The sequence below is a fragment of the Zeus faber genome (genome assembly GCF_960531495.2).
Source record: "Zeus faber genome assembly, chromosome: 22".
NCBI classification, from domain to species: Eukaryota; Metazoa; Chordata; class Actinopteri; order Zeiformes; family Zeidae; genus Zeus; species Zeus faber.
In genome coordinates, this window is record NC_137209.1 from 14,552,679 (window position 1) to 14,579,694 (window position 27,016).

Below are 27,016 nucleotides of genomic sequence, written 5' to 3' on the forward strand. Positions count from 1 at the left end.
CACAATAATAATTTGTCGCAGGTGTAACCTTTGCCGCTTCTTATGTCATCAAATATTCCTTTTTTGGAATGTTCTGTAAATACAATTGTGTCGGTGTATTTTCGAGTGTGTGTGTGTGTGTGTGTGTGTGTGTGTGTGTGTGCGTGTGTGTGCATGTCTGAGTTCCCGCGCATGTGCAAAACATCCTGCTAATTGGGGTCGTCAGTGAGAGCTCCGGTCTCCTACGGCGCCGGCTCCTCCGCCCGGTGCGTGTCTTGCATCCATGCACGCTCACCACCAGCGGACAGGGACTCGCTAACAAGACTGGAGCTGTCTCTCATTGTCTCTAGTTTCAGTCAGCGCTTGTCATCGCCAAGGTAACCGTAGCTATGTAGTAGCACCTCCGTGGAAACGGAGGGGGTGCTTTTCTTCTTGAAGCTCCGAGTAGGTTGCGAGCCCCCCACGTCCCCTTCCACCGGAACGCAGCGGGAATTCTCCAGGAACACACACACTCACTTTCAGCCCCCACAAAGTGTGTGTATGTGTTTGTGTGTGTGTGTGTGCGTGTGCGTGTGAGCTGCGGGATTGTTCTTTTATCTACCGTCTCTATGGGTGTTTTTTTTGTCACTCTGTTCGGCACCTTGCGATGAACCTGTGTTTTGTAAGCGCGTTAGAAATAAGTATGCGCCGGGGTACACGATATTCGCCAGACGGGAGCAGAATGTATGCGTTTGATATATTATTTATTTTTGTTTTTTCGATTTTCATCCAAGCCCACCGCTGTGGTGTCAGCACACACCCCCTCTTCGAGCCTTGGGGGGAGCCTTGGGGGGAGCCACTGTTTCTTTCCGTTTCCTTTCTTACTTTTCCGACCGCCGTCGCGCTGATTCAGTGACTGTTGCTATAAGTGATGATAAACAGACACAAACACCCCAGCAGGCTTCAAGACACGAAGAGCTCAACCAGTTTCTTGACCCGTGAAGTGTATAGTTAGGGCTGTGCTGAATGGGCAGTTTGATATGAATGTTTGAAAATTCAACTTGGGTTTTTTTTTCGGATTCGTAGACTTTCTGGCGATAGGAAAATACGTTGGGTTTCAGCTCATTGAGATCACGTTTACACAGTCAAGTGCAACAGAGTGAGACTAACATTTCATTAACTGCATATGATGCCGGACGGCTGATTTGAATTGACTGGTTTGAATTGATTGATTGATTGACTGCAGCATCAGCCTCCGTACGTGCATATTTGAATAATGAGACAGCAGCACACAGGTGATTCTGGTGAAACAAAACTATAAACTTCTTTATTTAATTGTTGTAAAAAAAAAATATATATATATATAATCTAAATGTAAACCTTTAATAACCAAATGAAACTTTCAGTCAATGGCATTGTCCGCCTCAAGTCTTCACAATTAAGACTGTAAAATAGCAAATGTAAATGAAATTGATAATAAATTTCTAATAAATAATAAATGAATTAGACAGAATTTAGAGATTAAACAGACATTTCTTTAACATGAAAAGAAAATGTTTGTCCACACAACACAAATGATTTAACAGGTTAGACAAATCAAACAAAAACAGAGATAACAAAAGCAAACGCTCGATTCAAAGACTCTCAGTCGACTCACGGTGCTCTAATGGAATTACTAAACAATGATTATGGCAATCACCCCATCGCCATTATTGGAGGTGATTGCAGTAATTTGGCAAAATCTTTTGATTGCATAGTTTTATGTTTTTATGTAAACATTGAGGGAATTTCAAAGCCAGCGTTAAAAATGTTTCACACAATAGAATGTGGATTAGGAGCGAAAAACTGAGGTGAATTTTTCAATGTGTCTTCTCCATGAGGTGGCGGTGTGTGTTATTACACTGTTATAATCATATACGGACCGACTGGTGGACCAACAAGTTGCTCATCGCAATTATTTCTTTGACAATTAATGGACAGCTAAAATGGCTCCCCGCAGGTGCGTGGCATCAAAGGAGTGTTCCTGGCCAACCAAAAGGTGGACGGCAAAGTGAAGACCCTCATCACCTTCAACAAAGGGCGCGACTGGGAGCACTTGGCGCCGCCCGCCAGCGACATGAACGGCCGGCCGCTCACCTGCAAAGCGGTATGCATGCGGGGGGCCCCCTACCCCCAAAGGTCCCTCGCTGGAGGGTTTATTTCCTCTCCTTTCTTTTCCTTTTCCTCTTTTCCGGTTGTTGCGGGGGGCGCGAATCCCCTTCAAAATTGCCTTCAAAATGTGTTTTTGTTGTAAAATTTGCCGTGTCATCGCTATTGGTCTGTTACCGCGCAAACGCCATGCGCCGATCACCTCCGGATGGGAATGTCGGACAGGCACGGGGGTTAAAGGGGAAGGGATGGAGAGATAGAGGAGGGGTGGCAGCTATCTCGCTCTGCTATCCGTCTTGTCGTTGACGCAACTCCCGGACTATACAACGAGGAGCTGGGGGTCACCTAGCGTCTGATATCAATACATCATGTTCCAGATAGATGAAGAGGGAGAGAGGGGGCGAGGGGTGTTGCAGCCTTTTCATTCACGCCATCACTCTGTTTGGCTGACAGATTTGAAGGCGAATACAGATACCTCATCCTTTCGGGAAGTGGCTAAACCATAAACAGAGCCGGTGGAGTAGATGTGTACACACACACACACACACAGACACACACACACATACACACACACACACACACACACACACACACACACACAAGTGCACGCTGAAATATTGACCCTCCTCCTCTCAACAGCCTCATCCTTTTTTTTCCTCTGTAATAGTCGGCCTTGCAAAACAAATGAGCTCTATCCGAAGTTGCGCTCAGCACCGAGTCAGGCGTTGCCCCCGCCTTGTTTATCTCGGCGCGTTGCCGTGGCGCCCACAGCGAGGGCCGAGGGGGGGTGGGTAGGGGTGCGGGGGTGCCGGAACGACAGCTTTATGAGCCGTTGGCGGCGGTTTTCGCCGCGCGGGGACAAAGTCACGCCGCAAGGTTGTGGCATCTGATGCGTCAGTGCCCTCGACAAATACTTCCCCACCCTAAGTTTACTCAACTAACTTGTCAGCTGACACAGCGCCTGGGAGAGTAATGGCCTCCTGCATACATAATGGGAGGGTGGGGCTTGTTTCATTTTTTAAACGATGCCTAAATTACGGCATGTATTGGAGATTAATGTTCACAATCTGCCTTTAATCTACTGCCTAATAGCGCCGGAAAAGTGCTTAAATACTTTTCCCTCCCTCATTTCTTTTGTTATCCTACGCCAATGGGAGATTTATTGTTTCTGCATAGGATGCAGGCCGTTGGATTGGGTGCAGGTGCGTGGCGATGCCATCTGGGAGGGTGGTGGGGGGCTGCCAGGGCTGGAACATGACTGGCAAACTTTTACCCTTGACTTAAACCTGGGCACAGCGGTGAGTCAAGAGTCGTGAGTCGAGAGTCAGTATTAACAGTTGAGAGTCAGGTAGTCAAGAGTCAGTATTAACAGTTGAGAGTCAGGGAGTCAAGAGTCAGTATTAACAGTTGAGAGTCAGGGAGTCAAGAGTCAGTATTAACAGTTGAGAGTCAGTATTAACAGTTGAGAGTCGTGAGTCGAGAGTCAGTATTAACAGTTGAGAGTTGTGAGTCGAGAGTCAGTATTAACAGTTGAGAGTCAGTATTAATAGTTGAGAGTTGTGAGTCGAGAGTCAGTATTAACAGTTGAGAGTCAGGGAGTCAAGAGTCAGTATTAACAGTTGAGAGTCGTGAGTCGAGAGTCAGTATTAACAGTTGAGAGTCAGCATTAACAGTTGAGAGTTGTGAGTCGAGAGTCAGTATTAACAGTTGAGAGTCAGTATTAATAGTTGAGAGTTGTGAGTCGAGAGTCAGTATTAACAGTTGAGAGTCAGTATTAATAGTTGAGAGTTGTGAGTCGAGAGTCAGTATTAACAGTTGAGAGTCAGCATTAACAGTTGAGAGTCGAGAGTCGTGAGTCGAGAATCAGTATTAACAGTTGAGAGTCGAGAGTCGTGAATCGAGAGTCAGTATTAATAGTTGAGAGTCAGTATTAACAGTTGAGAGTCGTGAGTCGAGAGTCGTGAATCGAGAGTCAGTATTAACAGTTGAGAGTCAGTGAGTCGTGATTCAAGAGTCAGTGAGTTGAGAGTCAGTATTAACAGTTGAGTCTGTGACTCGAGAGCCCGTGAGTCGTGAGTCGAGAGTCGCTACGAGCAGTCGAGAGTCAGTGAGTCAAGAGTTAGTAAGTTGAGAGTCAGTATGAAGAGTTGCGAGTCAGTGTGACGAGAGCCAGTGAGTCGAGAGTCACAAGTCAGTGAGTCGGTGAGTTGAGCATCAGTGAGTCAAGAGTAGCGAGCCAGTGAATTGAGAGTCAGGAGTCTGTGAATCGAGAGTTGAGAGTCAGTGAATGCCTGTGTGCCTGGCTGCAGTTATCGAGTCGCACCAACAAAACGAACAAACAACTCTTTTGCCAGAGTGACTTCCGACTCCTGAGTCACTTAAAACAGGGCTTCCCAACCAACATTATCAGGGACCAGAGCACAGTGGACAAAATGTCTACGGACCGGGGAGCGGTGAGGTGGGTATGAGGGTAACTGAGAAAGTCTACCTGTTACGCACAGGAACACCTACGGAGAGGCTAATAGGCTCAAGAGCGACAGTTAAGGGGTTCACCTACCGTCTGGGGGGCTGTTATGTTAGGTGTACCCAAAGTTCCTTTATTTGAAACAACTGAACAACATTCATTAGATATTGGATATTTTAGCCTTTAACTACCGCACTCAAATTATTTTTTTTATCAAACCAAATTACTTTTTATCCACCCTTCTCTGCCTTTAGCCTGACTGCCACCTGCACCTCCACCTGCGCTGGGTGGACAACCCCTACGTGTCAGGAACCGTCCATACCAAGGACTCGGCCCCTGGGCTCATCATGGGCGCTGGTAAGTCCATTCTGGCCAAAGAAGTAATGGATTATTTTTCTCTTATTTTATTTTCATAGGACAGCAGTGTGTGTGTGTGTGTGTGTGTGTGTGTGTGTGTGTGTGTGTGTGTGTGTGTGTGTGTGTGTGTGTGTGTGTGTGTGTGTGTGTGTGTGTGTGTGTGTGTGTGTGTGAGAGTGTGAGTGTGAGTGCATCAGCATGCCTGAGTGCAGGGCCATCCCACGACACCCCCATTTTTCACAAACACACTCAAAGTGCCCGAGCTTTAAAAAAAGCCCTCCAGAGAGGAAAAGCCTCCATTTGCTCCTTAATAGGAAGGGCCTTGGACACAACTAATCCTTTCCGCCCGTCAAGTCTGGGACCCACAGGTGGGTCGCACTCACAGTGGGGTAATTGGGTTGGCAGTCGGCATTTCATCTTTTTTATTCGTTCTCTGTCTTCAATATTTACTTAGGGCACGAAGTAAATTGTAATTAACTGCATTTGTGAGGGATGGTGAGGGATGGGATCAACAAGAGAACGGGAAAGAGGGTGGAGGACACCATACTCCACTTTGCATTTCTCTTTCCCCGCCGTTTGAAACAAGGGGGGGAAATGGCAGTCTTCATCTGAAATCATTTTTCCTGCACGACACCTCGGTTTGGGTTTGTTTATTTCACATCTGATTTGATTTTGCGCTCTCCTATTTCGTTCCTCCTCAAAACCGCCTTGTACAATTTTGTGGATTGCAGGTAATTATTTTTCCCTCTCTCTGTATCTGTTTTTCCCTTTGGCCAGCAGTTCAAAGGGAAGACATGAAATGCTTTTTTGGGGGTGGCTGGGGGGGGGGGGGGGTTGGGGCTGTGGTGAGTAATGTCTCCAAGTTAAGTGATTCACAATTGCTTTTTTTTTTTCTTTTTTCTCCCCCTCCCTCGCTCTTTCTCGCTCCTTCCTCGTCTCTAGGTAACCTTGGCTCCAAGTTGGTCGAGAGCAAGGAGGAGATGTACATCACCTCGGACTGCGGAAAGACCTGGAGACAGGCAAGTCTCGTATTCCTCCTCCCCGCATAGGTTTGAGCAGAGCTCGGCAATTTTTAGGTAAAACCACGACAAATACTTGGCCATCAAATTCTCCCTGCTTTGTGTTGAACGTGAAATAACAAATATTAATGGATAGAGAGTAGCTGAGGCAAAGAGGCTGTGGCTGGCGGGCACACATAACACCAGCCAAGACGGGGGTTAGAGGGGTTTGTAGCCAAATCAAGTACGTGATCCCTTTTAGAATTTGGTATTTAAGATGGTACTCTGAGATCGGCTCTCAGGCATTTTGCCTGAAAGGGTTTGTCATTGCTTGCGGATAAGGAAGAAAACGGCTCAGTTGGGGGGGTAGCTCTTAGGCTACGTTCACACTGCGAGCCTTAGTGCTCAATTCGGATTTATCGCTCGAGCCGATTTTTTTGTTGGGCTGCTCACATGATTTTTTAAATGTGGGCCAATATCAGATTCCAGTGTGAACAGGACACGCTCCTGAACCGACCCGCATGAGCAGAACTAACAAAGACGTCACACACCGTAAGGGAGTAAGCATGGCAGGCAAATGCACCGGGCCGCCTGGGACCGTGTAGCTCGGCTCTGTGCTTTTTTTTGTTTCGTTCAACGAGGAAATTTAGTCAAATAAAATAAAAACACAATGGGCGCCAATTGCGCCCTGATCGCTCCCTCAGAGGACACACACACACACACACACATACACACAGTCCGTGAACATTTTGTGCCCTGCACTCCGGTCCGTGATAATAAAAAACGATGGGAACCCCTGCTCTAGAGTGACGTAAAACGTATGAATTCCATTTTGACTGTTCAGACCAAGGTCGAATCGCAAAAAATCGGACCCGTATCCGATTTCGAACCATGTGGTTGTTGCTGTTCACGCTGTCATGAAAAAAAACCAGATCTGAGTCACATATGAGCAGAAAAAACGGTCGTGGGCCACTTTTGCCTGCAGTGCGAAGGTAGTCTTTGAGCGTTGTTTTTTTGGGCCATTAGAGGGAGCACTGGTCAATAACAAATCAAGAATGTTAATCCAGCTCAAATCCAGCGTACTATTTCTAGATAGACCAATGTGGTGTCTAGAGAGAAAGACAAAGCCAGCACACAGACTCCCCCGTAACTTCCTGTCGGCAGGTGTTTGAGGAGGAGCACCACATCCTGTACCTGGACCACGGCGGTGTCATCGTGGCCATCAAGGACACCTCCATCCCCCTCAAGATACTCAAGTAAGGCCGGCACTGCGAGAAGGAGAAGAATGAAAATTTCCATTTACAAACAAAAATACTTTAATTCAGTGAAAATACAGAATTGATATATGAGAAAATTGACATGGATAAGATTTGTTAAAACAACAAAAATGATCGTAAAGCATTGAGCCCTTAAAGTAAAGAAAAAAAAAAAAAAGCTTGGAAATGTACAAAATTTGTCTTGAAATTTTGTATTTCAGAGTGGAGATCGGTAAGGCAGTTAAGGGGGACACGGCTAGATGAGTCATACACTTAAACGACAACAAACAATTCTAGGAAGACATTTATTTTTTAAATGTTCTGCCTTGTTACTGTGTGTTGAATATTTTATTTTAGATACAACGCCCGACTCTTCAAAGCCCTTTCACGGTTTCAGGGTCACAGAAGACACCGCGAGAAAACAGCCCCCGTGCTTCCATAGATCTCATCTCAGTGACCTCACCAGGAAATGATTAAACCCCCAGAAATGGAAAGATACATTTGTAAAGGCAGTTAAAAAAAGAAAAAGCACTTATCTCGGATGTGAATCAAACGACCTTTTTCGTCTTGCCCTCCGTTGCCCCAAAGAAGGCCCCGGCGAATTTGCTCTTTTACGTGGTCCGTTCCACAGAATACACTCCCACCTGCCGGTCGAACCCCCCCCCCCCCCCAACTCTCTCTTTCTCTGGGAACAGCAGAATTTTCTGTTTCTGTGGAAGCAGCAAAAAGAAAAAAAGAAAAGATTTGACATTTGAGAGACAACTTCTCGAAGGGGTCTCCCCCTCTCAGACGGAGGGGGGAGAGAGATTGAGAGGGCCGAGAGCGATGGGGAAGAGCGATGGCGAAAGGGAGAATTGGCACTTGTCTCTGAGGATGGTCCTCCATGATGACCTGAAAGCCCCCCCGGTGCGGCAACCAGGTGGGAAGCCTCCCGCCCGAAACGGGCTCGGCTGGACTCTGAAGGGCCCTCGTCTCTCGGAAAATAATTACGGCTGGCTTTCTGCCGGGTGGGGGCGGGGCGGGGCGGGTGGGGGCAGACGTTGACGAGTGCTGACTTCAGAGTGGCTGCCGTTTTCGCAGCCACTTGAAACGCCGAAAGTCTCCCGGCATGATGAGTGACAGCCCTGCGTGTGTCTGTCCAACACACACACACACACACACACACACACACACACACACACACACACACACACACACAATTTTACATAATTCAAAGGCTATTCTCGTCTGCTCTTTCAACCTCAAATGAGGGAGTTCAGCCCCCCACCCCTCCAGTCACTTTTAAAGCAATATATATTTTTTTTTCAACCGTGCGTTGCAAGATCAAAACTGCAAGACTGTACCCATTCACGGTATTGATCGCTTCCGGCCAGAACGGCGGCTCTGTGTTCGCCGACACGGGCTCAAGTTCCGCGCCGTGAGAGCGCGAGGTATGAGCGCGCGCCGGGCGGGGGAGGACTCGGGGCGAACGGGGCGGCGGGCGAGACGGTCGGGCCCCGAGTAATTCTATCAAGTCGAAGTTATTTATTTTGGCGGAATGCAAAGTGTAAATCAGTCACATTCGATATGCGTCGAAAGGCAACGCCCTTTTTTTTTTTTCTCCTCCGAGTTCAATTTAGTCCGGAGTGAGTCCCGAGCCTTTCTAGTCAAACACAAATTGAGTTTCCCATTATTAGAAATACGTTTTCTCATTATCACTGTGTGTAGGAAGACCCCGGCTGAATGCTTGGTGTGAGTTTTCTCACATTACAATGAATCCCCATCAAAATGAATAAATATTATATATATATATATATATATATATATATATATATATATATATATATATATATATAATATTTATTCATATATTTCATCTCTATTTTTATTTTTTTATCGCCGTCAAATGTTGTTGTCTGTTCTTTTAACCAAAGTCCTTTACGAGTGCACGTTTGGGTTGTTTGGATGTATTCCAGCTCTAATTCATTCTAACACAGGGTATGAGCCAATGTTCTTGTGTTTGACGTACATGGGCCAGACGCGGCCGTCAAGCAGAACAGGCGGGTCTGGCGCATATAAAATCCGAGTTTTCTGTGAGAAAACATTGTGTCAAGTCATTCTCACGGCTGGAATCCATTACCAATACATTCGATTAGATGAAAACAAAACAAACAAACAAAAAAAACGTGTGCTTTTAATACTCGCGCATTTTATGGAACTGAATTCATAATTTGCCTAAAAAAAAAACAGCATTATTATATATTGTTTATATCATTATTTATATATTATATATTATATAAGCTGAATCAGTGTTGTTGTTTTTTTTTATAAATGGGTTCATAAACTTTAGGTCAAAAAGCTCTTTTCCTCGATAAAACTCTTTGTGATGGAACGTTGTTTGGATGTTTTCCAGCTCTAGTTCTCGAATGCTAAACGCGGGGTTTGAGCGCTGGGTTCCATTGCCGACGAGTTCAGCTCCGGCCGTGGTCGGGTCCGGTCTGGTTCTGTGAGCGCCGTCGGGGACTCTGATTCGGTTTTGTTTTCCGGGGGTCGCTGTTTCATTCAACCCGCAAACCTCCCAAACGGAGCGCGGTGCCGTGCGTGAAGCTGTTTCGATTCCCCACGCAGGTTCAGCGTCGACGAGGGACGGACGTGGGTCGTGCACAACTTCACCAGCACCTCCGTGTTCGTGGACGGGCTGCTGAGCGAGCCCGGGGACGAGACGCTGGTCATGACGTGAGTACGCGCTGCTCTTAGAAATCTCTCTCCTTGGATAATGCCTTTGGAACCTTGGAGGCGTTGTGGTTTCCCGGCGGTTTTGACGGCGCGGCGAGATAAACAGCGCAGAGTCCGTCCGCTCGTCCCGCTGATCCGTCCTGGGTTCAGGGTGGAGTGGGAAGACCCCCCCCTCCCCGTGTCCCGGGGGCTTGATTGGCGGTACGGTGGCCCCGGGGGGAAGGAAAAACGGCGCCTCCCACCGCCCTCTCTCTCATACTTTTTTCACCCCCCTCCATCATTTCTTTCTCTGCGTTTTTGTACGCCCACGGTCCACCTCTCCCCTCCTCTCTCTCTCTCTCTCTCTCTCATTTCTTAATCTCTCCATCAGTAAGTTAGCTGGAGCGAGACCGGTGGCATCATCCTAGCCCCCACCCCTCAACCCGCCCCCCCCCAAAGCCAAGAGATAAGCCCACCCCCACCCCCCAAGCGCTGGCTTGCACCGTTTATAGCTGGAAGCTGCTGAGGAGACACAGACGGGCAGACACACAGACAAAAGCACACACAGTCGTACGGTGACATACAGTCACTCATCATCATCATCATCATCATCATCATCATCTGCCGGCATGTGGGTTACACCTTCTGGATTATCTACACACTCCCTCTCACGCACACGCACACGCGCACACGCACGCACGCACGCACGCACTCTCTCGGTCGAAGTCTGGCAGATTATCCGAAGCTCTTATTTCCCAGCCTTGAAATTTCAGTTTCTTTATTTTTAAAAATGAAAACAAAGGGGCAGGGGTCAGGGGCCAGTTTTTCCTCGCCGACGCGCAACGGAGTGTTCTCAGCTCTCACCAAGGAGACGCGCTGCGTCTCGTACTGAAAGACTGGCTGATCGGTCTACGGGATTCGTTTCTTGCCTTCCCTCCACTGCTTCTGGTATACAGTGTCTATGTATCATTTTTTTCACCTTGTTAATTCAATGAGAAAAGGGTGTTTCTACATTGGATTGTTTTCCTTTCGTATTGTGAGTCTCTGCCCGCAGGTCGGGGCTTAGGGAGGGAGATGGAGCCTTCCTGGCGGTGGATTGTCAACATGGCGACAATCTTTATTAATAATTCTAAACAGAAACGCTCGCTGGCCAAAATGATAAATAATAAGGATGAACATTTTAGTCGGGGTAGGGGAGGAATCTCCGACTCTCACTCTCTCTCTGCGCCGATCCCTCCCTGCGAGACGGACGGACATTGAGAAAGCTCCCTGCCCCGAGCTAGGACCGGGAGCCACGCTGGAGCCTGCAGCCGCGGCCTGACCACGCCCCTTGGTCCGCCACATATGTTTACAGAAACAAATTAATCACCAGAGAAAGAAAAAAAAAAAAAAGTTGAAAAATAACAAAAACCGTATGCTACAGTTGTTTATGATATACTAATGAAGAAGGCGGGGATCAATTCACTAAAAAAAAAATTATAATATTAATATAAAATTTAATTAAATTAAAATTAAATTAAAATTAAAATTATTTCGCATGTGTACAGAAACAAATATAATAAATACAATTAAAGAATACAAAAAATATATATATAATAATTTTATTCAAGCGAGGGACACAATTATTTTGATTATTTGTACAATAAAGAAAAAAACAACACCTGTAGGCCTGTAACAGAAATTAAAAGGGTCGCTTTAATCTGCAGTTTGTCAGTCGGTGGTTTTAAATAAATAAGACGGATGTTGTTTTTTTACTCGGACATGGGTCGGATCAGAGATGTGCTCAGGAGCAGCTCCCTGAGACGAACAGTTTATTTTAGGGTGACAGAAATATCATGTGGTCAGTTTGACGTCACAGATCCGTTGCGTGCTCAAGAGAAGGCAAAACTTTGTGACGCCGCCAATGACAATGGGGCGTTGTTCCCGCTCTGCGGCAAGGCCGAAAGCAACGACAGCGGCGGCAGGAGTCCAAGGTTGACCGCAAGCACCTGGACGTGTGTGTGAGTGTTAACACTGTGGGCTGAATTAAAGATATGTGATGGGGGCTATATGAGGTTGTGTTCTTCATTTTGTGTGTGCATATATGTTTATGTGATTACATAGATTTGGATATATTGTTACAGGCCTAGTTGGCCCAATTCAAAACACATATCATTCTACAAGGGTCCTCAGTACGTGTACCTGGTGTTGCAGCGCCCTCCACTGGCATCCCCTGGCACAGTTACAACTGCAGCTCCCGTCGAGGAAAAAGGAAATCATTGCTGGAAGATTATGCTCCGTAGCGCCCTTAAGTGGGGTGAGGGAGATGCTCTCGACGGCACTTGATAGCGTATATGCCATTGCCTGCGCATCCATAGACGAGACGCAATTAATCGGGCCTTCTCTTTCAATTTTTTTTTAATTATCTGTGCGCATAACCTGTTGCTTAACAACCCAAATAGAAGTACATCTGTCTATTTGATGTGCCAACCGCACTGGGCGACTCGAGTGGAACCCGGTTCATTTCTTGAGGTCTTGTAGCCTGACACAAGCATTAATACACAGCTGTGTGTGCGTGTGTGTGTGTGTGTGTGTGTGTGTGTGTGTGTGTGTGTGTGTGTGTGTGTGTGTGTGTGTGTGTGTGTGTGTGTGTGTGTGTGTGTGTGTGTGTGTGTGTGTGTCTTCTTCCCTGATCCGGGATGATGTCTCCAGGGTGTTTGGACACATAAGCTACAGGTCCGACTGGGAGCTGGTGAAGGTCGACTTCAGGCAGTCCTTCCCCCGCCAGTGCACCGAGGATGACTACCAATCCTGGATGCTCACGGACCTGCAGGTAACTGAAGGTGTCCTGTGGTATCTGGCACCAAGACGTAAGTTGCGAGGTCGGACCCCCATAGATTGGGCTTGTTGCTCCAACAGATGCCCGATCGGACCCTAACCCCAGCCATCTACATGATGTAGACGAAAACGTGATTCATCAGACCAGGCCTCCTTCTTCCATTGCTCCATGGTCCAGTTCTGATGCTCACGTGTCCATTGTAGGCGCTTTCGGTGGTGGACAGGGGTCAGCATGGACACTCTGACCTGTCTGCAGCTACACAGCCCCATACGCAGCAAGCTGTGATGCACTGTGTGTTCTGACACCTTTCTATCATAGCAGCATTAACTTTTTCAGAAATGAGTGCTACAGTAGCTCTTCTGTGGGATCTGACCAGACGGGCTGGACTTCTCTCCCGACGTGCATCAATGAGCCTTGGGCGCCCATGACCCTGTCACTGGTTCACCGTTTTCCTTCCTTGGACCGCTTTTGGTAGGTACTAACCACTGCATACCAGGAACACCCCACAAGACCTGTCGTTTTGGAGATGCTCTGACCCAGTCGTCCAGCCATCACCATTTGGTCCTTGTCAAAGTGGCTCAGATCCTTACGCTTGTCCATTTTTCCTGCTTCCAACACATCAACTTCAAGAACTGACTGTTCACTTGCTGCCTGATATATCGCACCCCTCGACAGGTGCCATTGGAATCAGATGAGCAATGTTGACCAAGACTACATGTTGCACCTTTCAATTTCAAAATAAAAGTTCCTGTTTTTATATACTGTATATATATATTTTTTTATGAATTTCAAAGTTCAATAGCTTTTCTGTCATGTGACATAGGACACCCAAAAACCAACACGTGTGATTTTTTTTCTGTCACTTCAAATTCAGAACACGTGTGTGAATGTTTTATGTGAGTGCAAATTTCAATATTCAAGTTCAGATTTTTGTTCTTCAGGAGCTCACATCCTATTCTACAAGCTCTCGCATTTTGCAACATATTTACCTTCATACCTTACCCAGGTCTCTGGCGCACTTTTAAACCAAAAAAATAGTCAAATCTGTAGACTGGACCTCACTAGTAACGTAAAACAAACACAGAGACACACATTCTTGTACTGGCATCGCAGTGAGGCCTGATTAAATACGCCTGGTAAGTGAGGACACGTGTTTTTGGTGCACTTCTAAACCCCCAAAAAAAGAGTCAAATTCAGAGACGTGTCCTCACAAGTATAGTCAAACAAACACACACACACGCGCACACACACCCTCTAAAACACTTACACAGGGTTACATACACAATAACTTGCACCCTAAGACCTGGCGACACTTTACTTCCGAGTCACTCACTCACATTCCTTATTGGTTGACCTCAGGGGGAGAAGTGCATTATGGGCCAGGAGCGCAGTTTCAGGAAGAGGAAGGACACAGCGTTCTGCATCAAGGGGAAGAGCTACACCTCAGCACTGACGGCCCAACCCTGCCAGTGCACGGAGAAGGACTTCAACTGGTGAGCGCTCGGAAATACACTGCAGGAAATCAAGTCAAAGTCAAAACATAGCTACATCAATTGTGTGTGTGTGTGTGTGTGTGTGTTTGTGTGTTTGGGCGCGCATAGTGACTACGGCTTTGAGCGTTCCCTTATCCCGAAGACGGAAGCCGACCGTTGCTATGCAGATTTCTGGCACGATCCCGACGCCCCGCCAGACGACTGCCACCTGGGCCAAACATACGAGTCCAGCACTGGGTAAGTGCGTGCGCGCGCACACACACACACACACACACACACACACACACACACACACACACACACACACACACACACAGCTGAGGCTGGATTTGGAAAATGATGATACTACACTGGTATAATATCAGTATTGGCATTCAAGTGAAACCGATACCAAATATCTTACACACTAGCGGTTCTCAATATGGGGTCCAGGGGCCTCACTAGGCTCCAGGGGGGTCCACAGCAAAATGATTAACTATTATTTTTTGTTATTATTAATAGTTCAACTTCACAATCCGGCCCGCTCCCATGTTACAGCTACAGGAAGGTGGTCTCCAACGTGTGCGAGGGCGGAGTCAACAAGCAGCAGAGTGCCAAGCAGCACGGCTGCCCTCTGCTGCCCCCGAGAGGCTTGCAGGTGGGCATCAAGGGCCAGATGCTGGCCGTGGCGCCCGGCGACGACGTCACGTTCATCATCCACCAGGAACAGGTGGGTGCAGGGGTCTTTAGTGCACTGGTGTGCGTGTGCCGCTCACATGCGCGATGATGTCCAACCATGTGATCAACGATTATTATATAATACATAATTATAATACAGATTATCATTCGATTTGAAAAAATATAATATAATTAATAATAAAAATATTGGGAAATCAAAGAAACTTTGTTCTCCAAACATAATAAGTAGCCTGAAGGAATTGATATAATATATTGATATATCAAATCCTTATCAAACGCTTGCTCTGTGAATTAGAAAATGTATTTATATTAAGAGTTAGTATTTGTTTTATTTGTTTTTATTTCTTTGGTCAGTAAAATCCATGACTAAGCACTTAAAACTGTGGCAAATTCCCCCCATATTCTGTTCAAATTAAAAGGATTTTGTTTTTTCCATATAGCCAAACCTTTCAACACTACACATCCTGTCATTTCCTGCCCAGGGCGACACCAGCAGCACCAAGTACCAGGTGGACCTGGGCGACGGGGTGCGGGCCATCTACCAGAACCTGACGGTGACGGACGAGCCCATCCAGCACCGCTACGACACGCCGGGGGTCTACCGGGTCATGGTGAAGGCCGAGAACACGGCTGGCCACGACCAGGCGGCCATGTTCATCCAGGTCACAGGTCGGCTTCACTGCCAAAAAAAACACCAAACCGTGTTCTCGAACTACTGCTCGCCAGCTCTTACATTTTCATTTTCAACCCCCTCCCGCAGCCCCTCTGCAGGAAGTACACTTAGAAGTGGTTCCCATCGCCGGGAGGAACCAGCAGGTCAACCTGACGGCCACGGTGCTTCCGGCCGAGGCCAACCTCACCGTCTTCTACTGGTGGATCGGAGACGGCCTGCAGGTCAGGAAAATACTTTTTTCTTTTACTCTGTCGTGTCTTGGAACCAGTGTTGCCAGATGCTGAAAACCAATTAATCGTACAAAGGACTCCAGAGTTATCATTTGGCAACGCTGCTTGGGACTGAGGATATTCTGAAATGTCATGACTTCTGATTGGAAAGAATCCTTGGAAATAAATTTGAGAGCGTATTTAATCATTTCCCACCATCTAGCAGTGTTAAAAAAGCCCACCACAACACTTTGGGAATTAAAATAATTTGCAGAACTGTGATTATATCCAATCTCAAGGACGCTGCCCAATTCCTTCAAACCCTTCTAGTATTTATAATAAAAATTAAATACTATTGTAAAGTTAGTTTTAGAGCTTTGTTACAGAGCTCCTAGATAATTGCTAATGGCTATCTGGTAGTGGGGAGTGGTTTTGGTGCCATTCGCAGGTGGGGAGCGCCAGCACTGGCAACCGGAAGAGGACGCACCTGCAGGATATTGAGGTTTCAGATCTGCGGTTGTTTCACCTCTCTCTCTCTCTCATTCGCCCCTGGCAGCGAGGCTGGGTCCTATTGCAGAGGTTTCTGACATTGGTGACGTTTGTCTGAAAAGACAAACATTTTAAGTTTTTGTTACGGTGACCAGACGTCCCGGTTTGGAGCTGTGTGTCCCGAGTCCCGACATACGTAAAACACTAAAATGTCCTGGCTTTCCGCACAATCAGAATTGTTTTTATTGCCAAGGAAGTTTACACGTACAAGGAATTTGTCTTGATGTTCGGTGCATCATAAGCAATACACATAGTGAGAGATAATAAAAAAGTACTGTAAAACGCAAGTACTGCGGGTCAAGAAACATAAATGTAAAATAGAACAGGAAAACAATGTGAAATAAATAAGAATATGTAAAATAATGCTTTTCTTTTTAATAAAGAGCTGCACAATTTGTGCAAGAATGTCCAAATGTTCAGAGTATGAAGTATAACAGTATGTGCAATGTGCACGGATAATATTCCAGAAGAATGAAGAATGTGCATCAATGTAACGCATTGACATATCCATTCAATTTGTGTGGAGATGTGGAGACATTCATTTAAGGTGTAGTGTCTATGGGGGCGGGGTAAGAGTCTGTGTCAGTGGGGGGTCCCGGGCCTTGTTGATGAAAGTTTGTGTCCAGGGTGGGAGGGGTCGGCCACAATCTTTCCCGCTCGCCTCAGGGTCCTGGAGGCGTACAGGTCCGTGTATTGTCTATGGGGGGAGGGGGTGAGGTTCCCTTCTAGTGGGGGTCCTGGGCCTTGTTGATGGGGCCAGTTGCAGACGGGATGAAACTCTTCCTGTGGCGAGAGGTTTTGACCTTGTTGGACCGCAGCCTACAGGTCCTGGAGCGATGGCAGATTGCAGCCAATCACCTTCTCAGCAGAGCCAATGACACGCTGCAGTCCGCCCTCGTCCTTGGTGGTTGCAGCAGCGTGCCAGATGGTGATGGAGGAGGTGAGGGTGGACTCAATGATGGAGGTGTAGAAGTGTGCCATCATCGTCTCTGGCGGGTTGAACTTCCTCGGCTGCTGCAGGAAGTACGTCCTCTGCTGGGCTTTCTTGATGATGGAGCTGAGGTCCTGGGAGATGATGTTTTCCCAGGAAACGGCAGAACTCCACGGTGTCGACTGGGGAGTCACCCAGGGTGATGGGGTTGAGTGGTTCTTCGTGAAGGCCACAACCATCTTCACTGTCTGCGGACTTCGGACTCATCCCCACCAGAGATGAGCCCAATGAGGGTGGTGTCATCCGCAAATTTTAGTAGGTTGACAGTCTGGTGGCTGGTGGTGCAGCTGTTGGTATACTGTACAAGGAGAAGAGCAATCCAATCCAAACCCAATCAAAAAAATAATCATAATATTATACTTCTTTTCAGCACTTCCATACATTATATACTGTATACAGGCAAGCAGAAAAGAGCGTGCATGAAGATCGCACCAGAGAAGTAGGCGTAGTCATCGAGACGCCCACTCACTCGCTGTGAATTGTGTGCTTTCAGGGGTGCGCTTGTGTGAGTGGGTGTAGGGCCGGCGTTTCCTGTAGGCGACTCCGCTGCGCGTCCCCGTGCCTCTCCGTTACCATATTGAACAGAACAAAAAAAGTGCCTTGCTTGATGTGGAGATGTGATCAAAATGTGGTCACCCTAGTTTCTGTTGAAATAAACGCCCAGCACAGTCTAGGTTTCCTGTGCCACCTGCCTCCTGGTCCATCTTACCCAGTCTCTTGTCAGTGGAACTCGCTGTCAGGAGAGAGCGAGAGGCGTGAAACGACGGCAGCTTTTGAAGACTAATAACCTCAATCACCTGCAGCTGCGTCCCCTTTCGGTTGCCAGCGCTGGCTCTCCCCACCTGCAGATGGCGCCAAAACCACTCCCCACTACCACAGGCTAATTGCTGACGGCTAATTGCTAATGGCTCCTCCTCTCCGCAGCCCAAGCTGTCCCTGGAGAACAGTGTCCTCGCACGGTTCCCGGAGACGGGGGAGGTGTCCGTCACTGTCCAGGCCTCCAACGGACGCTCCATGGTACAGGACTCTAGGACTGTCCGTGTCTACGGTAGGACATTTTGTTTTCCTGCCTGCCTCCGTTAGCCTCACTGTTGTTACCATATGGATGTTAGAAGGAAAACAAGAGGCAGTTCAGCTGGAATGGAATAGTTTTGTCAAATATTTTGTGTGGGTGTTCCTCAGGTCCAGTAGTAAAGTATGTCAAGTCAGGGATGGGTCTTATATCTTATATCTAGAATTAACCCGAAGTTGCATGCTTATCTTGGTAAATGGACATAGAAAGACCTAGAATAAATGAGTGATTCTATTTTTACCCACCATGTTGACACAATCAATATTGACAATCATTCACATTTGTGGTATTATTTGGGGATTTTGGGTCATTTTCAAGGTCAATGACAAGCTCAGTTGAGGTCATAAAATTATCAAAAACGGCATATCTCAATTAGTATGTACAGTATGTTCTCTAACTGATTCAAAAAGAGCTTATCAGTATACATATTATTATTACTATAACTATTATTTTGAAGGTGTCTTTTACTAGACCTTACCACGCCTGCTGGTTTAAATAAAAACATTATACTCATACTATTACTTCTTCTAACATATGCATGAAGGATTCATTGAAAAAATAAGAAAAACATAAATAAATGGATGAACTCGAACCCTCTTGTCTCTTGCACCTAGATCACTTCCAGGTCATCCCGCTGAGTTTCAGCAGAAACCTGGACAGTTTCAACCCCAATATCCCAGAGTGGAGAGAGGACGTGGGCCAGGTGGTCACCAAGATACTGGCCAAGGTGCGGTACTGTGATGGTCAATGTTTGTTTGATACAACGCACCACACGACACTCGTGTTTAAAAAGCATATTAACCCGACTGCGGCTGTAGTTGACGATTCAGACGAATAATAATAATATAATGCGATATAATAATTGCGACGAACAGTTTGTCTGTTTAGGTTTGTTTTAACTCAGTAAAGCCTGCTAAATCAAATAAAACCCAATAATACAATGTCAGCCTATTGCAGAAGAGCTATTGACATTGAAATTTTGAGCATAAAAGTTTGGGCCGGACAGTTTGCCTTAGGCCTAACTGATGGAAACTCTCGAGGCCTAAATTTGTCTGGGCATTTGAGTGGAAACACATGACGGAATAAAAGGATTTTATGAAAAGATCGCAATTGATATCTCTCAAATAATTGCGATTCACAATAAATAATTGTGATGGCTGTGGGCCTGAGATGTGTTTTATTGGCTTAGCTATGACCTTTTTTTTTTGATAAGTTATTAGAGTACATTATTTTCCTGAATGACGTTATCTTAAATACATACCTTACAATAGAACAAACACCCATTAACCAGTGTAAAACACTGCACACTGTTACTACACACACTACTACACACATTGTTAAAACAGATGTGTATTGTTTATTGTTTTGTTCTTTTTGACAGTTCATCGCTTATTTTTTTTGGTTTATTTTTCTGTTTTCAATGTTAGGTTTGTTTTTATTGTTGTAATTTTCATTTTTTTGCATATTGCCACATCTTCTGGTAGATTTCTAGTTTAATTGTACGGTATTTTGCCAAATTTGAATCTTTCTAAAAATGACCACATGAGCCTCGTGTTCCTATGCATGGGTGCCATGTTTACATCTGACCTTGACCATGGCCCTGAGCATCCGACTTACATTTGACCCCCTTCCCACAGATTACAGGGGTTCCCCAGGAGTCTCTGGTTACCATGGTGACGCCGGGCCTCCCCACCAGGGCCGACCTCTACATCCTTCCGCTGGAGAGCAAGCCGGCCAAGAGGAGCGTGTTTGTGGACAAGGTAAAAGGCACACGCACAGAAATGAAAGTTTTAGTGTTAAAATACATAATAATAATAATAATAATAATAATAATTAAAATAATAATAATAATAATAATAATAATAATAATAAAATAATTTAAATAATAATAATAATAAAGACAACTACGCACTACTCTGAACATATGAAACCTTTCTTTTTCCTCGGACAAATTAAATGCAAAACACAACCTGACTTCAAGCCAATAACGCGATCATCTCCCTCCCCCCTCCGCAGCGTATCCCCGCCATCATGCAGGCCTTCGGCGAGAACAACGTCAGCTTCGTGATGCGCGGCGGCCTGAAGGTGCTGGTGATGTTGGCCGACCCCAGCGCAGGTAAAACCCTCCCCCGCCGCGCTTCCCTTTGAAAACGCTGTTTGACGCATCGGGATGGATAACCGCATGTGGCTCATCTATCTCCAAGCACCAGGAGTAGTTGCGAATGACGCGGCGGCAGCCTCCACGGAGACGGGTGTGTTCCTCTCTCCGGCTCGCTCCTCTCACCCGCCACCACTCCCCGAGTTCCCTCGGCGTCGTACTTTTTCCCTCCTTTCTCCTCAAACCTGTTCCGCCGTGTCCGTGCCCTCCTCTCTGCTCCTGTCCTTCCCACCGATCGGGCTGTTTGGCAGGGGAGGCCGCTGCTTCTTTTCCCCTCGGCTTTCGCTTTCTGGGTCAGAGAGGGAGAGAGAGAGAGCGAGAGAGAGCAAGAGAGAGAGAGAGAGAGAGAGAGAGCGAGAGAGAGAGAGAGGGAGAGAGAGAGGGAGGGGTCTGGTCATCCATGGCATGAATGAATCTTTACTGATCCCCCCATAGCTTCAGTGTTATCGCTTGTGAACCCGTTTAAAGGCCACCTCCAGAAAATGTCATAGCTTGCATTTTGAGTGAAAAATAAGATACATTGAGGAAGTTAATAATTAATATTTAGAGTCAATATCAATAAGTCAATATGTCCAGATTTTCCACGTTTTCTTCATAATGTAAAATATAAGAAGATTCTCACCACGGCCTCTAGCTGGCATCAGTCGTGGAACATTTTGTGGTGGTCAATGCAAATGTTGAACATTTGTCTGATGTTTCAAAATCAGATATTTGTCAGAAATGACAGCTCAGCAGCAATCTGGATTTGGCCTGAGAGGGTCCCTATTCTTCCATCCGCGCGCGCACTGACTTCCTGCGCGGCCGTCTGTGCTGCGCGTGTTTTTCCTTTTAGGCTTCCGCGGCGCCGCCGGAGGTCCGGGCGTTTGGGCGCTGGCGGTCATTTTCATCATCAGCCTCCTGGCCACCGGATCCTTCATCCTGTACAAGTTTAAAAGGTGGGCGCGAGGCTGAATGCCCTCCCTGGCATGTGTGCAACCACCCCTTCCCACCCCCACCCCTGTAAAACCCCCTCCCAAAACGGGCCCCGCCCAGCGTCTCCTCTGACGTAACGGTTGTAGAACGCTTAAGGCTTAAAAAACGATGATCTCAATAGTTTGTAAAGTTGTTGACGTGTTAGTGCTGCCGGATTCGCAGTACAGCTCATCAGTGCATGAACTTTGGCTTTTTTTCGAAATGTCCACGTGTCGTCGGCAGAGGTGGACGGCCCAAGGTTTACGAAGTAAAAGTCCTCCCCAGATTGAGCAGAAACAAAAAAAAGATAGGGCTTTTATTTTCCCAACCTGTGATCGTCCGCCTCTGGTTGTGAAGATCAGTGTAGGGATGCAGCGTATGTACGGGTGTATGCTGACGTGCGCTAACTGCATGTCTCTCTTCACACTAGTAGACCCACACCAGCACCACCTATAACCCCCTCCCTCTATCACAACCACAAAAGTCTCCACCCAAATGTCGCTCATGATGCAAACAAAAAACGTGCCCATCTCACCCGAAAACCCTGGTGTGAATCCCCCAGTCCCTGGCGCCGGACTGAGGACGCCTATCCTCCGCTGTTTTTCAGGAAGCTGCCGGGCACGCGCAGCGTCTACGCCCAGATGCACAACGAGAAGGAGCAGGAGATGACCAGCCCCGTCAGCCACAGCGAGGACACGCAGCACATCATCCAGGGCGAGGAGTTCATCGACGACGACCTGGACGCCCAGACTCTAGGTAACGCAGGAGGTAGCCCCGCCTTCCGTTCCCTTATCAGGACCACCACTAACCACTGCTACTAGGCAGCCCGCCACTAACACCACCAGCTCACACCCAGGTACTGGCAGCTTTTCTTATACTACTGCATGCTACTCCCATTATATGACGTGAATAGCGTAGTCGGGATTGTTATATATGATATCAAGAGGATTTCGCTGCGTGGATAAGTGTTGGTCTCGTTTGTGGGGATACTCTTGGAACGCGGTTCGGAACATTCCTTATTATTGAAGCGTTTGGTCAAAAGGTCGCACAAATTGAGACTCTCTTGCGGGACTCCCACCCAAATTTTTCGGGCCAATGTTAATCGAGCCGTCTGATTGGTGCAGAAAGCTATATTCAGAGCTTTCGCTCGTGGTACAAAGCCATAAGCAGGAGCCTCCGACCGCCATTAAAACAACAGGATGTACTGTACCGGAATCAATTCCGTTTCCCAAAAGAATGTGGCTAAATCCTGAAACCCAATCAGGATGCATCCCACGTACGACCGTCTTCACTCAGACTGTTTCCGGAAAAAAAAAACACGACCCGCTCGCGGCGTATCCCCGCAAACGAGACAGACTGATGACGTCTCCCGCCAAATTCTTTCCTAATTCCTTTCCTGCCCTTCCTTCCTCCCGGCGGCCAGGCAACCATTCGGGCGTGGTCCTGAGCGTCAACTCCAGAGACCTGCACAGCTACCTGACCAGCTGATGGCCACCGCCTCGACGCCGGCGAGCCGAGCGAGCTTTCAGCCTGGCCCGGCTGGCGGGACGAGCACAGGGACTCCGCCCCGTCCACCTCCTCCCTCCCTCCCTCCTCCCTTCCTTAGCGTGAGGCGGACGGACACATCCTCCTTTTTCCCCCGCCGCGTCTCCGTCACACGCTCGCTCGCCTCGGCGGCGCCGCCCCCCTGTAGAGGCCCCCGTCCCGAGACGGCGCCGGATCCACGCGGAGCCCGGCCGGAGTAGCGTTTCCACGCACCCCACCCCCCCCGCCCGCAGCCGCGCCTCGTCACCTGCGAGTCCTCACACACATGAAACTTCCGGCGTCCGCCCGCACCCTGCTCCACAAAACCGCTGTCGCTCGCGCAGAGTCACGACCACGAGGCCCGTCAGCTCCGCCAGTTACCACCAGTTGATAAAAAGCTGCGCGCTTGGCCAATTTTCTTGAACTATGCTTGAAATGTTCACCCCCCTCCCCCATGCATTTGTAATTACAACGATAATTGTTTTCTGTTTGTCCGTCCCAAAAATGACTTGATCTCTGACTTAAAAAAAAAAAAAAGGCAATAATAATGGTTCTTTCCCAGGAAAGAGGGTCCCCATGTACAGGCGCGAGGAGGTTCCTGTCGGTGTGGGCACGCCGACACAGGGGGGCGCTGTTGCACTTTGTCCGATCACAGACGTAATATTCTGAAAAAGGGGAAAAAAAAAAAAAAAAAACAAGATTAACCAGGAGTACTTCAACCATTTAAAATGGTCACACACTCATCACACGCACACACACACACACACACACACACACAGGTTCTGTATTTTTGTGTTGTTTTGTGTGTCTTTAAACATATAACACGGAGGTGATGTATTTGAAGGGATGGTCCACATTGTTCTTCCACGTTTTCCATTTTTTTAAGTTGATGCAGAACAGCACAACTTTCCATACCATAGCAACTCTCTTCCTGATATACTGTATATATATATGTGTGTGTGTGTGTGCGTGTGTGCGTGTGTGTGCGTGCGTGCGTGCATGCTCGCGTGTGGGTGTGTGTGTGTGTGTGTCCCAATATATATATATATATATGTATGTGTATATATATATATATATATATGTATATATATATATATATATAGTCAAGTCACAAGTCAAGTCACACTTAATTTATAAAGCGCATTTCATACCAGGGCAACACAGTGCGCTTTACAAAGAAATAGAAAAAGGAAAGAGAGAAGGTAGTTGTCAGCTGCTCATTACAAAAGAATGACCCTGAAACAACAGCGACAGCAAAAACCACAACGAGTGCAAGTCCAACCACAGCAGCAACAGCAGCAGCAGCAGCAGCAGCAGAAAACAACAACAGCAGCAGCCATATACAGCATATATATATATATATATACATATATATGTGTGTGTGTGTCCCTATATACTGTAAATGTGTATGTATATATATATATATATATATATATATATATATATATATATACATATATGTGTGTGCGTGTGTGTGTGTGTGTGTGTCCCTGTATACTGTATATGTATGTATATATATACACACACACACACACACACACACACACGTCTACCACGTGAATCGCATCACGGACGTTCAGAATCGGTCTTTGTTCAGAGTTTCTCACCGTCTCATGTTATTGTTAGTAGGGGAAATATTTTCATTCACACTTTGCCACAAAGAGGAAAACACCCTATTTGTAGGTCGACACAATCAGCAAGCACTGAGGAACCCTCCCCCCAGACGGTGCCCCGTCCCTTTACACCGAAAGGGCGCCGAGCGTTTGAAGCTGGTTCCGTCCGTCCCATAGTGCCTAAAATGGCAGATTTCGATCTGCCCGGTGACATGACCCGTGCTTGGTTTTTGCTTATTTATTACCGATGAGCCGCGCACCGTCCCTTCCTCCCTCCCGGGACCTCCGGGGGGGGGGGGGTCAGAGTTCAAAGTGGGACTGGTCGCCGCGGAGACGGAGGCGGTTGCCATGGAGGAGCGGCCCGGTTGGGTTCACGATGTATCCGCCTATATTAGGCGTCGGTCGGCCCCGTAACGACTTAGCTTGTTCTATGTATATGTGTGTAAATATATATATATATACAATTGTGTAAATACAAAGCCCCAAGCTTGTACATAACTCCCCTCGGCGTGAGCGTGACTATTTTACACTTATTACCAAAATATCCTGGGGTTTCTTCCGATTCGATTTTCGATTTTTCGCCCACATTGCGTGTGAAGTTGTTATCCCCCTCCTATTTTCGGCATAATGTCGTCAGCCGCACACGCGAAAACAAAAGGAAAAAGTCCGACCTTCATCGACGCCCCGACAACACACTACTTCCTGTTGTGCGGCGGCATCGTTTCCTGCCCCCCCCCCCCGGTGACGTCATCTATGTACATGAGTATTTTTAATACGCCTTGTCGTTGTTTTTTTTGTTTTTTTGTTTTTGTTGTTTTTTTTTTCTAAATACCCACAATGTTTATATATTAAAAAAAAAAAATGCCTTTTACTGAACTTTTACGTTTGTTTGTTGTTTTATTTGCACTAATGATGTAACCAGTGCTGTATTGAAGGTGTAATATGTCACAAAACAACCGATTACTTGCACCCGTTTCTCATTCGCACCCTGTTGGACATATTTTGTATATATTCTGCTCATGATTGTCTTGTTATTAGTTGGGCTAGTGATGTGTCGTCTTTTTATGAAGCCCCCACTAGATTTGACCCCACTACGTGATGATGAGTATCTTTAGTTAGATTTTTTTTTATTTTTATCTTTTTGGGGGTTTGGCTTTGTTTTAGGGTTTCTGTTTGGTTTGTTTGATTTTTGATCGACGGAAATGTTTTAAAGGTCCTCAACAGGAAGTGTAGTGCACTTAACCCGCATTCTGGAATAAAACACTCCCACAACTTCACGGTTTGAGTCGTTTTGTCCCCCACCGCCATCCCACTCACAGTGGCGCAAAGTCATTTTTCGCTGGGAATTGGGAATTGCGGCACGTTCATATTTAGTCGATCCCTCGTGTATTTATGATTTGAGTGCGTGTCGGTGTCGCCGTGGGGCACGCACTGGGACAACAGTGGGTGGGTTGCGCGGGACCAGCATTGCAGGCCGGAGAGATCGGACTGTCGGGTGACGTGCCGCCGCTGCCGATGGGCAAGGCATCGGCTCATCCGATTTCAATCCGGTCCCCGTTGCCGTAGCTTCGGGGGCCGAAATGAGTCCGGCTGCGTCGGTGCCTGCTGACGCCCCTGAGCAAGGCGCTGCATTCGGCCCGTAGGGTCGATGTTGTGGAGGACCCCCACCGCCTCCCCTTCATTTCATCTAAGAAACTCACAGCACCACCTTACCTTTGAGAAGGGTGAGGGTCTGGGGTTTTTTCATGCACGGTGCTTTTTTTGCGAGTCTCGCTTCGGGGCGTGGATGCCCCACGTTCTCCGTCAGCTGACGGTGTCACGTCGACAAGCGTGGCACTGATCCCCTTCGGTGTCAGTGCCAAACACGACAAGGGTGACCTGGAAGAACATACAACACCCAATAATCGTAGGGGAGTTGTGTGTGTCGACAGTAGTAAGGGGTTTTCGGCCGGAGTAGATTCTGACATTTTCGACATATGTCGTTTTTGGATATTTTGCCGCATAATATATCTTGAACATTTGTGACATAGTAAAGTTTGTCATTTTTCAATGTTCAACGGAAGAGTATATTATGCAGTTTTTTGGCCTTATTTATTTATATATCAATATTTACATTTTACATTTTTAACCTAGATGGGGGTTTGGACACGTGTGCAGGCGAGATGAGAGTTACATTTGGGAGGAGGAGGCTGAGGATGGAGCCGCCGGGGAAGGAGGACGCTTCGTGGATGCGGTGACGGAGGACGTGCAGGCGGTTGGCGTCAGGGGGGACGGTGCGCAGAACAGAAGGCGCTGGAGGCGGGTGATCCGCCGCGACGACCCCTGACGGGAGCAGCCCAGAGAGGAGGAGGAAGGAGAAGGAGATAGTATGTTCTTCTTCACTGTTTCTCAGAGTAGTATATTTCAAACTTT

General features: G+C 47.1%; 1 protein-coding gene across 1 annotated transcript in view; it reads left to right on the top strand.

Annotated features, from left to right (window-relative positions):
• Nucleotides 1–23,059, top strand: part of sorcs2 (sortilin-related VPS10 domain containing receptor 2) — a gene marked incomplete at its 5' end in the record, with an annotated part of 224,082 nt that extends 201,023 nt beyond the window's left edge. The window contains 18 exons of the mRNA XM_080023540.1: nucleotides 1,958–2,104; nucleotides 4,825–4,927; nucleotides 5,870–5,946; nucleotides 7,090–7,181; nucleotides 9,789–9,896; nucleotides 12,567–12,687; nucleotides 14,053–14,186; nucleotides 14,295–14,423; nucleotides 14,724–14,895; nucleotides 15,347–15,533; nucleotides 15,625–15,758; nucleotides 18,211–18,334; nucleotides 18,973–19,085; nucleotides 19,996–20,118; nucleotides 20,375–20,474; nucleotides 21,349–21,451; nucleotides 22,030–22,223; nucleotides 22,891–23,059. Coding sequence (XP_079879666.1) covers nucleotides 1,958–2,104; nucleotides 4,825–4,927; nucleotides 5,870–5,946; nucleotides 7,090–7,181; nucleotides 9,789–9,896; nucleotides 12,567–12,687; nucleotides 14,053–14,186; nucleotides 14,295–14,423; nucleotides 14,724–14,895; nucleotides 15,347–15,533; nucleotides 15,625–15,758; nucleotides 18,211–18,334; nucleotides 18,973–19,085; nucleotides 19,996–20,118; nucleotides 20,375–20,474; nucleotides 21,349–21,451; nucleotides 22,030–22,223; nucleotides 22,891–22,955 — 2,226 coding nt within the window. The 3' untranslated portion in view covers nucleotides 22,956–23,059. The remainder of the gene's footprint in view (nucleotides 1–1,957; nucleotides 2,105–4,824; nucleotides 4,928–5,869; nucleotides 5,947–7,089; nucleotides 7,182–9,788; nucleotides 9,897–12,566; nucleotides 12,688–14,052; nucleotides 14,187–14,294; nucleotides 14,424–14,723; nucleotides 14,896–15,346; nucleotides 15,534–15,624; nucleotides 15,759–18,210; nucleotides 18,335–18,972; nucleotides 19,086–19,995; nucleotides 20,119–20,374; nucleotides 20,475–21,348; nucleotides 21,452–22,029; nucleotides 22,224–22,890) is intronic.
• Between the last annotated feature and the right edge of the window lie 3,957 nt (nucleotides 23,060–27,016).